Here is a 13,557-nt window from a genome sequence, read left to right as displayed (position 1 = left end):
CCTAGAATTTTTTTTATTATTATTCCCAGACCAATGTCCCTGGAAATATGTTTGTAAAGGAAATGGCTTCTCAGCCTTAACTACACTGACCCCACAATTACTCAAAAGCATTGCCCTTATCTTTTCAAGGGGCAACAATATTCAAGAATTAAGAAACCTTATTAGTGACTGTTTACACTGCAACTGGGAGGTTTGATTCCCAGTGTGGATAGACAGATATGCTAGCTCACCTTGAGTTAGCACAATAAAAATAGCATTGTGGACATTGCAGTATGGGCAGTGGTTCAGGCTAGCCGCCCAAGCTTGGACCCAGGGAGTGAGGCGGGCTTGGACTCAGGCAGGTAGCCCAAACCACTGCCTGTGCTGCAATGGTCACACTGCTATTTTTAGCATGCTAGCTTGAGTGAGCTAGTACAAATCAGTCTACCCATGCTGGGAATCACATCTCCTAGATAGCGTAAACATACTGTGACAGATTACTGATAGCCAATAGCTAATTCCCCACAAGCCCTGATGGAAGGGTAGAAGATGTAATTACCTAATCAGACTGTCAGCTGATGAACTAAGGGGTTAATTATCCCATCAGCTGAGAAGGTAGTTAAAAAGCACAAGAAGGAAGTGAAAGGGGAGAAAGAAATCTTCCTAGCCAGAGTCCCGTTTTTCCCCCTGGAGAAAGGGCTGAGGATTGAAGGATGCTCCAGGTAGAAGATACAGAATGAATTATATTCCAATTTTTCTATAACATTTATTTTATAGCTTTCATCTGTAGCTTTTATTCTTTTCAATATTTTCTGCTCATCTAAGTTAACTAGTTTAATTGTTTTCCTAATATTTCTTGTACATATATGTAAAGCCTTGTTGTTTCCAATGTATACATGGCAATGAGGTCCAGTTTTCTCTGTGGGATCTCCCACATGCTTTGCTGCATGTTTAAAAATAAAAAGTTGTTAAAACAAAAAATTACAAAAATATTACCTGAGCCAACTGTGGCAAAAATTTTACAGTCGTCTTCAATAATTTTCCTTTCCCAGTTGGTCTGGGCTACAAAAAAGAACAAAAAGAAAATAAATTATATAAATATTTAAACTAGTAAAACTAAACTTCTAAGCATGCTAAAACTTATGATTTATACTATAATTTTGTTTTCTGTCCAATAATTTTCACAAATACACTCACTTCATTTCCCCTATTCTCTGTAGATGATGGTTTCTAAAGCTATGACTACTCTGTGGCTGGGAGCATACATACAGCTGGGAGCCTGGGTAGACAGACTTGTGCGAACTCTTCAGTGTGGCTGCAGCGGCCTGGGTTATCACCTGTCTGGGTTTTCCCAGGATTGTCCCTTTTCTGAGGTAGCGGTCCCAGGAAATCTTTCAGGGTGTTCAGTACACACTACTGGCTGTCCCAGGAAATATGTAAGGGTGATCAGTACATCATGCCAGCTGTGCATTGTTATAGACTCAGGATCATCCCAGATATCCTGTTTTTTTTGTACCCGAGAGGTGGCAATCCTAGCCGCATGATGGGAAGAGGCTCAGGCTAGTCACATGAGTCAAAGCCCACCTGGAGCTGAGCTCAGGTCTCTAGCCAAATTGCCACCCATGGCACAACGTCCACATTGTATATTTTTAGCATGCTAGCACAAGCAGAGCTAGCACAAGTCTGTCTACCTAGAGCTGGGAGGTACACTGCCAGCTGTACTGTAAACATACACTTAAAGAGTCGCTTTGTACCAGCAAGCATTCATAGTAATATTTTGTCAACATATACACAACATAACAGAAACAACCCTATGCTGCCTTTTATGTTTATCACAGACTCTCAGAAACATAGAGCTGCAAGGGGCCTCAAAACAGAGGTGCTGACTTTCACAGTTCCCGGCGGGTGCTCGAATCCTTGTCTTTACTAAATTTCATCTTTTGAATTCAGATCAATTCACCAATTTGTCAAGGTCATTTTGAATTCTAATCCTGTCCTCCTAAAACCTGGCAACCCCTCCCAGCTTGGTGTTATCTACAAATCTTATAAGTATACTCACCACTCTATTATCCAAATCATTAATGAAAATATTGAATAGCACTAGACCCAGGACTGACCCAAACAGGACTCCACTATATATTCCCTTTCAGTTTGACAATGAGCCATTGATAACTACTTTCCAAGTACGGTCATTCAACCAGCTATGCACCCACCTTACAGTAATTTCATTTAGACCACATTTCCCTAGTCTGCTTATGAAATTGCCATGCAGGACTGTGTCAAAAGTCTTACTAAAATCTAGATATATATCACATCTACTGATTCCCCCCTATCCACTAGGCCAGTAATCCTGTCGAAGAGGGAAATTAGGTGGTTTGGCATGATTTGTTCTTGACAAATCCATGCTGGCTATTCCTTATAACCATATATTCCTTCAGGGGTTTACCAACTGATTGTTTCATAATTTGTTCCAGTATCTTTCAGGGTATCTGTGACACACTGTGCCCCATGTTCACCCCTGTTATACGATTATGATATATTGTGTACAAAGTATGCCTTGTGAGGTATCATTTGAAAACGCACATCTGCTGAATATTATTATCCTGCTGAAATGTGTGTAACATCACTGCATATAAAATTGTGAGATGTTGCCATGATTGTTAGTGAAATATGTTGTAGTTCTAGGTAACGTTATCAGACCATTTTCGCAAAGACAGAGGCACACTGGCATGCCATCTAGGTGCTAAAAGACCATCATCTGCTTAATTGGATATTCACCAGCAGGGGAATTGTAAACAAGAAATTTACAATTCATCAGAAAGGACAGTTGGCAGCTCACATATACCATGGAACTGCCTGACCCCATGATCCAGCAAAGACTTTTCCAGGACAAAGGGTCAGAATATAAGAAGGGGAGAAAATGCCTTTAGACACCTCTCCTCCCCCATCTCTACTCATGGCAGCAAGATTTCTTGAAAGACAAAGGTGCATCATTGAACTGGGGGAGAGTGGTCCTGGCCTGGAGGTTTTTTCTATCCAGTACAGACTGTTGGAAGCTTTTGGGTGAGAGAAAACCTTTTTACTTTTAAACATATTAGCCTTGGTAAAGTTTAGGAATTAGCTTGCATGTTTATCTTTTTATTTCTTTTGTAACTATGATTTTTATTTTATCACTTGAAAATCACTTAACATCTATCTTTCTCTAGTTAATAAATTTGTTTATTGTTTTATCTAAACCAATGTATTTGGATTGAAGTGTTTGGGAAGCCTCCACTTGAGACAACATGTCTGGTACACATTTATTATACTTTATTGGAATGATGGACTAATTTATGAGCTTCTGTGGTCCAGTGGGCTACTCAACAGTACAAGATGCATATTTCTGGGGGGCAAGGCTGGGACTGAGGGATATGTGCGTGTTGCTCTGTATCTATTCAAGGGTGGCTGGGTGTAGAATTCATCTACTCAGCTGGGACTGACTTTGAATGCGAGCTGCTGTGAGCGATCAAAGCCTGGAGAGGTTTGCTGTTCACTAGCAATGCAGTGTAAAAGGCATCCCAGGCTGGAGAGGTAAGGGGACACAGCAGTTCAGGTTTCACCCTAGGGAAAGTCATAGTACAGGGGTCGGCAACGTTCGGCACGCGGCTCGCCAGGGTAAGCACCCTGGCAGGCCGGGTCCGTTTATTTACCTGCTGACGCGGCAGGTTCGGCCAATCGCGGCCCCCACTGGCCGCGGTTCACCGTCCCGGGCCAATGGGGGCGGTGAGAAGCCGCGGCCAGCACATCGCTCGCCCACGCCACTTCTCGCCGCCCCCATTGGCCCAGGATGGCGAACCGCGGCCAGTGGGGGCCGCGATCGGCCGAACCTGCTGCGTCAGCAGGTAAATAAAAGGACCCGGCCCGCCAGAGTGCTTACCCTGGCGAGCCGCATGCCAAACGTTGCCGACCCCTGTCATAGTATCAGAGTCAGGCTGACTGGTCTATAATTCCCCAGGTCCTCTTTGTTCCCTTTTTTAAAGATATGTATTGAGTTTGCTCTTCTCCCGTCTTCTGGGACCTTACCCTTTTTCCAGGAGTTCTCAAAGAAAAGTGCAACCAGTTCCAAGATTGCTTCAGCTAGTTTAGTTCCTTAAGTACAGTAGGATGAATTTCATCAGGCCTTGCTGACTTGAATACATCTAGCACAGGGGTAGGCAACCTATGGCACGGGTGCCGAAGGCGGCACGTGAGCTGATTTTCAATGGCACTCACATTGCCCAGGTCCTGGCCACTGGTCTGGGGGGCTCTGCATTTTAATTTCATTTTTAATCAAGCTTCTTAAACATTTTAAAAACCTTATTTACTTTACATACAACAGTTTAGTTATATATTATAGACTTATAGAAAGAGACCTTCTAAAAACGTTAAAATGTATTACTGGCACATGAAACCTTAACTGAGAGTGAATAAATGAAGACGTGGCACACCACTTCTGAAAGGTTGCCGACCCCTGATCTAGCGTATCTAAATATTCTTTAACATGTTCTTTCCTTATTTTGGCTTGCATTGCTTCCCCTTTGTTATTAATATTAATTGTGTTGAGTCTCTAGTCACCATTAACTTTTTTAGTGAAGACTGAAACAAAATAGGCATTAAGCACCTCAGTTTTCTTGATGTCATCAGTTACTAGCTCTCCTTCCTCAAAAAGTATCTACACTTTCCTTCATCGTTCTCTTTCTCCTAATGTATTTAAAGAACCTCTTATTGCCTTTGATGTCCTTACTAGGTGTAACTCATTTTACGCTTTACCCTTTCTGATTCGTTCTTACATGTTTGTGCTATTATTTTGTACTCCTCCTTGGCAATTTGTCCATAGATCCACATTTTGTAGGATTTTCCAGTTATTAAAGAGCTGCTGATGAAGTCATACTGGTCTCTTCCTATTCTTCCTTCTGTGATGCTCTGTACCTCAGGGGAACACCTTGCACCCCCATGTTCATCATAATAATATGATTGTGGGGTATCCAATGCAAAGTTTGTCATGTTGGGTGTCTTTGGAAGGTTCATGATGCACTGAGCATTGTTGTTATAGTAATGTTATAGGTTGTAATTTCATGTATATAGTTATGAAGCTGAAAATGTGTCATCATGGCTTAAAACAAGCCCAGGCAAAACTCTCCAGGAGAAGAGGGGCAGTTCACACCTCACCAGGGCATGTATGGGACAAACCCAGCCCAGTCTCACAGGAACAAAGGACACTGGCCTAGGCAGCAATCTGTTGGACTCTCAAGTGAGTAACCCCCGCTTCCCTTGGATAGTTTGGGACTGTGGTGAGGTAATACTCACCTGACTCTGAAGGGGGGGGGAAGCAAAGAGGGAAGAAAGAACAGATAAAAGGAAGAGACACTTGCCATGCTCTCTCTCTTCCACCTCCATCTACAGATACCACCACCACGCGACTGAAAAGCTGATCAAAGGGGAGAGCCTGGCTGAAGGGCAACCAGCCAGCCTGTGGTGAGAAGCATCTAAGTTTGTAAGGGCACTGAAGGTGTTAAGATCAACTTAGAATGTATTTTGCTTTTGTTTCATTTGACCAAATCTGACTTGTGCTTTGTCTTATAATCACTTGAAATCTATCTTTTGTAGTTAATAAATTTGTTTATTCTACCTGAAGCCGTGCGTTTGGTTTGAAGCATGTCAGAGATGGGATAACAAGCCTGGTACATATCAATGTATTTGTTAAATTAACAAACTCCTATAAGCTTGCAGAGTACAATGGACATAACTGGAAACTGCAAGACAGAGGTTCCTAGGGTTGTGTCTGGGACTGGAGATATTAGCTAGTGTAATTCGGTTGCAAAATCCAAGCAGTGGCTGGCCAAAAGGGCTCACTCACTTACATGTAGCAGCTTACATGCTAGAGGCTGTGCATGAACATCTCGGGAGCGGGGGATTTTACAGCAAAGTAGGGTTAGGCTGGCTCCCGGAGTCAAGGATTGGAGTGACCTAGCAGATCACCAGTCTGTATAGATATATAAGATTTTGAGCAGATTCCCTCACTGATTTCCCTCTTGTTGCTCCTATGACCCTACTGTTTTTCATTTAAACCTCTGTTAAGATCACCATTTTTATATTTGCCTGTGGGCTTTTGTTACCTCCCCCGTTTGACACCGATTAATCCAATTATCATCATAAACTAGTGGTCAAAAATTTTCATTCAAAACTTTTTTGATGGAAAATGGTCTTTTTTCTAAACCAAAAACTCTTGCAAAGTACTTTCAGTTTTTCCCAAATGTTCTGATTTTACATCAGAAAATAAAACGATTTTCCACATTGATTATCCCTTTATTTCCCTTTTTCCACTGACTGCAACCCAATTAATGATGTTATATGGAGTTTTTTCCCCCTCACTTTTTCTGGTTGTTTTTTTTTTTTTTTTTTTTGGTTCTTCAATTTTTCACTCTAAATTTTCCAAACCTGGAGAAGCTTTTAAAAGGACAGAATAGCAAAGGAAAAATTACAGAGTGAAAAAAACAATTCTTCCACCACAGGACTGGATTTTTCACCCTAGACCAATACAAGTAGCTGATGGTTCACCTATAAGCCCTTGAGATCCACACAGATCTTGCATCTGCACCTCTTCAACACTGCTGTGCAGTCCCCACATCTTGTTTCAGCCTTGGGGCAACAAAGTTTCCATGAGCCATGCTGTCAGCCAGGAACTTTCATGAAGGAAGTTACCCCTCTGCATTATGAAATCAGCACACGTTACTGCAGACTCTTTCCCCCATAAGTTTTGTGTGAGAAAAGACAGTTACAGTTACCTTTTCCATAACTGGTGTTCTTAGAGATGTGTTGCTCAAGTCTATTCCACAGTGGTGTGCGTGCTCACCCCGTGCACCTGTGTCAGAAGCTTTTCCCCTAGCGGTACCCGTAGCGGAGCGCCCCTAGCAACCCCTGGAGTGGCGCCCTCCATGCTGCGGTATAAGGGGCGCTGTGCACTCCCCCCACCTTCAGTTCCTTCTTGCCAAACAACTCTGACAGGGAAAGGAGAGTAGAATGTGGAATAGACATAAGCAACACATCTTGAAGAACACCAATTACGGAAAACGTCTTTTCTTCTGCGAGTGATTGCTCATGTGTATTCCACAATAGGTGATTCCAAGCTATATCGGTTGGAGGTGGGTAGGAGTTCACAAATTCTCGGGACGGACCACAGCCCTGCCGAACCCAGCGTCTTTCCTGGTCTGGGAGACGATCGCATAATGCGAGGTGAACGTGTGAACTGAAGACCATGTGGCAGCCCTGCAAATGTCCTGAATGGGGACATGGGCTAAAAAGGCAACCAAAGAGGCTTGCGCCCTAATCAAGTGTGCCCTCACAATGGACGGCAGAGGGATTCCCGGCAGGTCATAACAGGTATGGATGCACGAGGTGATCCAGTTGGAGAGCCGCTGAGTGGAGATCTGCCGACCCCTCGTGTGTTTGGCCGAGGCGATGAACAACTGCAAAGACTTCCTGAATGGCTTAGTCCGCTCCAGGTAAAAAGCCAGAGCCTGTCTCACATGCAGCGAGTGGAGGTGGCGCTCCTCACTGGATACATGGGGCATGGGGCAGAGGACTAGCAGGAAAATGTCCTGACCCATGTGGTAGGTGGAGACCACCTTCAGGACGAACGAAGGATGTGGGCGGAGTTGGACCTTATCCTTATGGAACACTGTGTATGAGGGCTCAGACGTCAGGGCCCGCCTAGCCAAAGTGATCGCTACCAGGAAGGCTACCTTTCACGAGAGGTATCACCAGGAGCACGTAGCTAGCGGCTCAAACGGGGGACCCATCAGCCGGGTCAACACCAAGTTCAGGTCCCACTGCGGGACCGGGGGCCTAACGTACGGGAAGAGACGATCCAATCCCTTAAGGAATCGGCCAACCATGGCATGGGAGAATACTGTGTGCCCCTGCACCGGCGGGTGGAAGGCCAATATGGCTGCCAAGTGCACCTTGACGGTGAGGGCACCAGGCCCTGGGCTCTAGGGTGAAGGAAGTAGTCCAAAATGAGCTGGATCAGGGCAGCCATGGGGGAGACGCCCCATTCAGCCACCCATCGGGAAAACCAAGACCACTTTGCCAAGTAGGCTCAGCACGTGGAGGGCCACCTGCTTTCCAAGAGGACACGCTGAACCCTTTCCGAGCACGTCCTTTCCTCCCAGACTAACGATTGAACAGCCATGCTGTGAGGTGGAGTGCCGCTAGGTTGGGGTGGAGAAGGCAGCCCTGGTCCTGAGAGAACAGGTCCGGGTGGGACGGTAACGGACGAGGCGGGGTGACCACCAGGCTCGTGAAGGTCCTGTACCAATGCCTCCTGGACCACGCCGGGGCAATCAGAAAGATCCAGGCCCTGCCCGTCTTTATCTTTTCCAGGACCTTGCCACCAGTGTAAATAATTACACAAAGAGCAAGGTAGTACAGAATATTTTTTTATGTAAAAAGTTAAACTGATAATGCCACCAGAGAAGTGCTGACAGTGCCATGCATGGGCTAAATCCAATATTCAGTTATAGTGAAAAAATGTATGCCTCACTATTCCTTATCCAGTTTGCTGTGTATATTTACTATAATAAACCAAACCCCAGAAATCCCTGAATATGTGGGTTATAGTGGAATTATTTTAATATTCATCATCTTTCTATTTAATCTTGATTGTGTGAGATGATCTTTAACAGGTATTTAGGTATATAATTTCACTATGGAGCCACCTGCTAACATTCATAGCTGAAGTTGCAAATCAGCACTCTGTTATATATGCAGCATTTATACCCTGCATAATTCTGAAAATAAATTTAATCTTAAACTGTTCATGCTCCCTCCCTCATATAAGAATTCCCTATATGCAGTAATCTGTACCAAGCTATCGTCGAACTTGTTTCTGCAGTTTATCATGTAATACATTTTATAATGACTTTAGAGAAAGCTCTGCCCCTTAAAAATGCTGTAAGAACAGCAACCCAGAAACAAAATGTCAGTTTATGTTTACATTTCAAAACTAATTTTAAAATTATATGAACAGCTGCAAGGAGGATTATATCACTTTTGAATACCTCATTTAAAAGAATTCAGAGCACAGACACTGCACTTTCATTTTCCTAGAGGATATCATCCTACAATCAACAATTCATCTAATGAGATGAATATGTTAAAGTCTCCTTCAACAAATATGGTTATACCACCTGCTCTGTTACTCAAACAGTATGCGTGTTTAAGTAAATGTCAGAGAGGAAAAACAAGTCATTTCAAAAAATTTAATCGAGTCTGTTTAGTTAAGCCAAAATATAAAAAATTTCCATCTAGTTCAAAAGAAAACCCCCTACATATGCTAGATTAGCATAAATATAAGTAACAACTAGGCTGAAACCATACATAAGCAAAATACTGCAGTAAAAGAATGCCCTCCTCTGTTTAAAAGTATGCACAAATTCTGCATATGTTGCTATGATTCTATTATCAGGCTATTTGAAAAACAAACACTCTAGGTCTTATTCTGGCTTGTCTTATATTGAGTTACCAGGTGGAGGGGAAGAGGTTACAATACTCCCTATGGTCCTGATCTTGCAAAGACTTATGCATGTACGTAACTTTTGCACAGTGAGGAGTAGTACTATTGATTTTAGGACTATTTTCACTGGTAAAGTTAAGCCCATGCATAAATCTCTGCAGGATAAGGAGCTATGTGCACAACCCTAAACCAAGCACCTCTTCTCTCTTCCTTAAATCCTTAACACCTTGTTCTTCATAGTTATAACTCCCCTCGCTCTTTCCTACTGGTACCCATTGTCTCCCTATCCTAAACTTATAGGTGTAGGGCACATGTCTTATTCTATTTGTAAAATATCATGCACATTTACTCTGTTTAAAAAAAATCTGATGAAACATGGCAACATTTGATTACGCACTGAAATCTCATCACATTTGGGTGTTGTGATATAAATGAGATAGTGCTAGCGATACAAGCCTGGCTGAAGTGATACAAAGATAGAGCCGGTGACCAGTACGTATACAGTCATTATGGCAACTGTAGCAGGAGCATGAAGGGAACAAGTTAGCAGTAAGAGTAACGCCAAGTGGTGATGGCAGTGGGCACAAGAGGTCACCACAATAGTGGTGGTGGGCACATGAGTTCCTAGAGGCTGCAGCAGCAATAACAAGGTCATCATGGTGGCAAAGGGATCACTGAGGTAGGTTATTGCAACAGCAGGGAAATCATTGTGGAGTGGAGGGTGACATCAGTGCAGGGGCCGGGAGGTGAAGTCAGCACAGAGGCAGAGCTGTAGCTGGCCCAGGAAAGTCAGTGCAGGATGCGGCAGGTCAGTGCAGGGGTGTCTCTGGGGGCGTTGGGGGGGAGGGAGGGAGCTCAGTGTGGCGCAGGTGGGGGCAATGGGGTGCAGCAGTCAGTAAAGGCAGGAGGCCAGCGCGGGGCCGGGTGTTGCTTTTGGTGGTCGGGGAGAGCAGTGCAGGTCGAGCGGGCAGTGCGGGGCCGGGGGTCGCTCTGGGGGCAGAGGAGAAGTCAGTTGAGTGCGAGGGTCGCTGTAGCGGAGCAGGGGGTCAATGTGGGAGAGGGAGGGCGGGGGCTCAGTGCGGGGCCGGGAGTTGCTGGGGGGGCAGGGGGAGGTCAGTAGGGGCGGCGGTCAGCACAGGGCTGCGGGGTCGCTGTAGGGGGCATGGGGCAGAGCGGCGATGGAAGCCGCTGAGCAGGCGTGGGGAGGTCGCCCCCAAGCCCCTGTCCCCCGCCCTCACCTGCTCGCTGCCCATGTCTGCGGCTCCTCCTGGCTCGGGGGCTCCGCTCACACGCCCGCTCCCGCCAGCTCCCCTGGGGCCCACTTGCCGGCGGGAGGGGGATGGGGGCTGTTGTGTAGAAGGAAGCCCCGTTGCTTAGCAGCGGTTCGGGCCCAGGCTCCGCCTCCGCCACGAGACGCAGAGCGAACCCCAACGGTCCCCGCCGGCAGTGCGCCCGCCTGATTGGCCCGGAGCTTCGGAACGCCCCCAGGAGGAGGCTGGCATTGGGCAACAATCTTAGCACCTAGTGCCGCTAACCCCGCTTTAAGGCTCGTACAACAGCCGGCGTGGAGCGGCCCTGAAGCGCTGGGATAGCGGCTCTGGGGTGGGGAGTGCGGTTGGCGTGAGCAGACGGGGGGGGAGGTAAATGTATTGAGCGAGACGCTCTCACAGCTGCCCGAACGCTTCCAAAACCCGGCGCTTGTGGGGGATGGCGGAGGATGTGTTTTCTTCTGAAGAAGCGATAGCCTCTAGCTGTGCACTACTGGACCTGCCACCGCGAATGGCTAGGGGGCGCTGCGGGGCAGGGGGCCGCCCGGGGCCAGAGGCACCAGCTGCAGGGGCCAGCAGACCGCCACTGCAAGTGCTGGAGGAACCAACTAGGGGCAAAGCTTTTCTTGACCTGCTGCTCACAAACAGGGAAGAACTAGTAGGGGAAGCAAAAGTGGATGGGAACCTGGGAGGCAGTGACCATGAGATGGTCGAGTTCAGGATCCTGACACAAGGAAGAAAGGAGAGCAGCAGAATACGGACCCTGGATTTCAGAAAAGCAGACTTTGACTCCCTCAGGGAACAGATGGGCAGGATCCCCTGGGAGAATAACATGAAGGGCAAAGGGGTCCAGGAGAGTTGGCTGTATTTTAAAGAATCCTTATTGAGGTTGCAGGAACAAACCATCCCGCTGTGTAGAAAGAATAGTAAATATGGCAGGCGACCAGCTTGGCTAAACAGTGAAATCCTTGCTGATCTTAAACGCAAAAAAGAGGCTTATAAGGAGTGGAAGATTGGACAAATGACCAGGGAGGAGTATAAAAATATTGCTCAGGCGTGCAGGAGTGAAATCAGGAAGGCCAAATCACACTTGGAGTTGCAGTTAGCAAGAGATGTTAAGAGGAACAAGAAGGGTTTCTTCAGGTATGTTAGCAACAAGAAGAAAATCAAGGAAAGTGTGGGCCCCTTACTGAATGAGGGAGGCAACCTAGTGACCGAGGATGTGGAAAAAGCTAATGTACTCAATGATTTTTTTGCCTCTGTCTTCACGCACAAGGTCAGCTCCCAGATTGCTGCACTGGGCAGTACAGCATGGGGAGAAGGTGGCCAACCCTCTGTGGAGAAAGAAGTGGTTCGGGACTATTTAGAAAAACTGGACGTGCACAAGTCCATGGGGCCGGATGCGCTGCATCCGAGGGTGCTAAAGGAGTTGGCGGGTGAGATTGCAGAGCCATTAGCCATTATTTTTGAAAACTCATGGCGATCGGGGGAGGTCCCAGATGACTGGAAAAAGGCTAATGTAGTGCCCATCTTTAAAAAAGGGAAGAAGGAGGATCCGGGGAACTACAGGCCAGTCAGCCTTACCTCAGTCCCTGGAAAAATCATGGAGCAGGTCCTCAAGGAATCAATTATGAAACATTTAGAGGAGAGGAAAGTGATCAGGAACAGTCAGCATGGATTCACGAAGGGGAAGTCGTGCCTGACTAACCTAATTGCCTTCTATGATGAGATAACTGGCTCTGTGGATGAGGGGAAAGCAGTGGATGTGTTATTTCTTGACTTTAGCAAAGCTTTTGATACTGTCTCCCACAGTATTCTTGCCACCAAGTTAAAGAAGTATGGGCTGGATGAATGGACTGTAAAGTGGATAGAAAGCTGGCTAGATCGTCGGGCTCAACGGGTAGTGATCAATGGCTCCATGTCTAGTTGGCAGCCGGTTTCAAGTGGAGTGCCCCAAGGGTCGGTCCTGGGGCCGGTTTTGTTTAATATCTTTATTAATGATCTGGAGGATGGTGTGGACTGCACTCTCAGCAAGTTTGCAGATGACACTAAACTAGGAGGCGTGGTAGATACACTAGAGGGTAGGGATCGGATACAGTGGGACCTAGACAAATTAGAGGATTGGGCAGAAAAAAACCTGATGAGGTTCAACAAGGACAAGTGCAGAGTCCTGCACTTAGGACGGAAGAATCCCATGCACTGCTACAGACTAGGGACCGAATGGCTAGGTAGCAGTTCTGCTGAAAAGGACCTAGGGGTCACAGTGGACGAGAAGCTGGATATGAGTCAACAGTGTGCTCTTGTTGCCAAGAAGGCTAACGGCATTTTGGGCTGTATAAGTAGGGGCATTGCCAGCAGATCGAGGAACGTGATCGTTCCCCTTTATTCGACATTGGTGAGGCCTCATCTGGAATACTGTGTCCAGTTTTGGTCCCCACACTACAAGAAGGATGTGGAAAAATTGGAAAGAGTCCAGCGGAGGGCAACAAAAATGATTAGGGGTCTGGAGCACATGACTTATGAGGAGAGGCTGAGAGAACTGGGATTGTTTAGTCTCCAGAAGAGAAGAATGAGGGGGGATTTGATAGCAGCCTTCAACTACCTGAAGGGGGGTTCCAAAGAGGATGGAGCTCGGCTGTTCTCAGTGGTGGCAGATGACAGAACAAGGAGCAATGGTCTCAAGTTGCAGTGAGGGAGGTCCAGGTTGGATATCAGGAAAAACTATTTCACTAGGAGGGTGGTGAAACACTGGAATGCGTTACCTAGGGAGGTGGTGGA

At 46.2% G+C, this 13,557-nt stretch overlaps 1 protein-coding gene across 1 annotated transcript in view; it reads right to left on the bottom strand.

Annotated features, from left to right (window-relative positions):
* Positions 1–10,864, bottom strand: part of DNAH7 (dynein axonemal heavy chain 7) — a 238,605-nt gene extending 227,741 nt beyond the window's left edge. The window contains exons 1-2 of the mRNA XM_054044665.1: positions 10,750–10,864; positions 976–1,041 (exon numbers count right to left, since the gene is read on the bottom strand). Of these exons, the coding sequence (XP_053900640.1) occupies positions 976–1,041; positions 10,750–10,764 (81 nt within the window). The 5' untranslated portion in view covers positions 10,765–10,864. The remainder of the gene's footprint in view (positions 1–975; positions 1,042–10,749) is intronic.
* Between the last annotated feature and the right edge of the window lie 2,693 nt (positions 10,865–13,557).

The sequence above is a fragment of the Malaclemys terrapin genome, chromosome 11 (assembly GCF_027887155.1).
Source record: "Malaclemys terrapin pileata isolate rMalTer1 chromosome 11, rMalTer1.hap1, whole genome shotgun sequence".
In the NCBI taxonomy this organism is placed as follows: Eukaryota; Metazoa; Chordata; order Testudines; family Emydidae; genus Malaclemys; species Malaclemys terrapin.
Note: the sequence above shows the minus strand (reverse complement) of the source record. Positions and strands in the feature narration are given on the sequence as shown.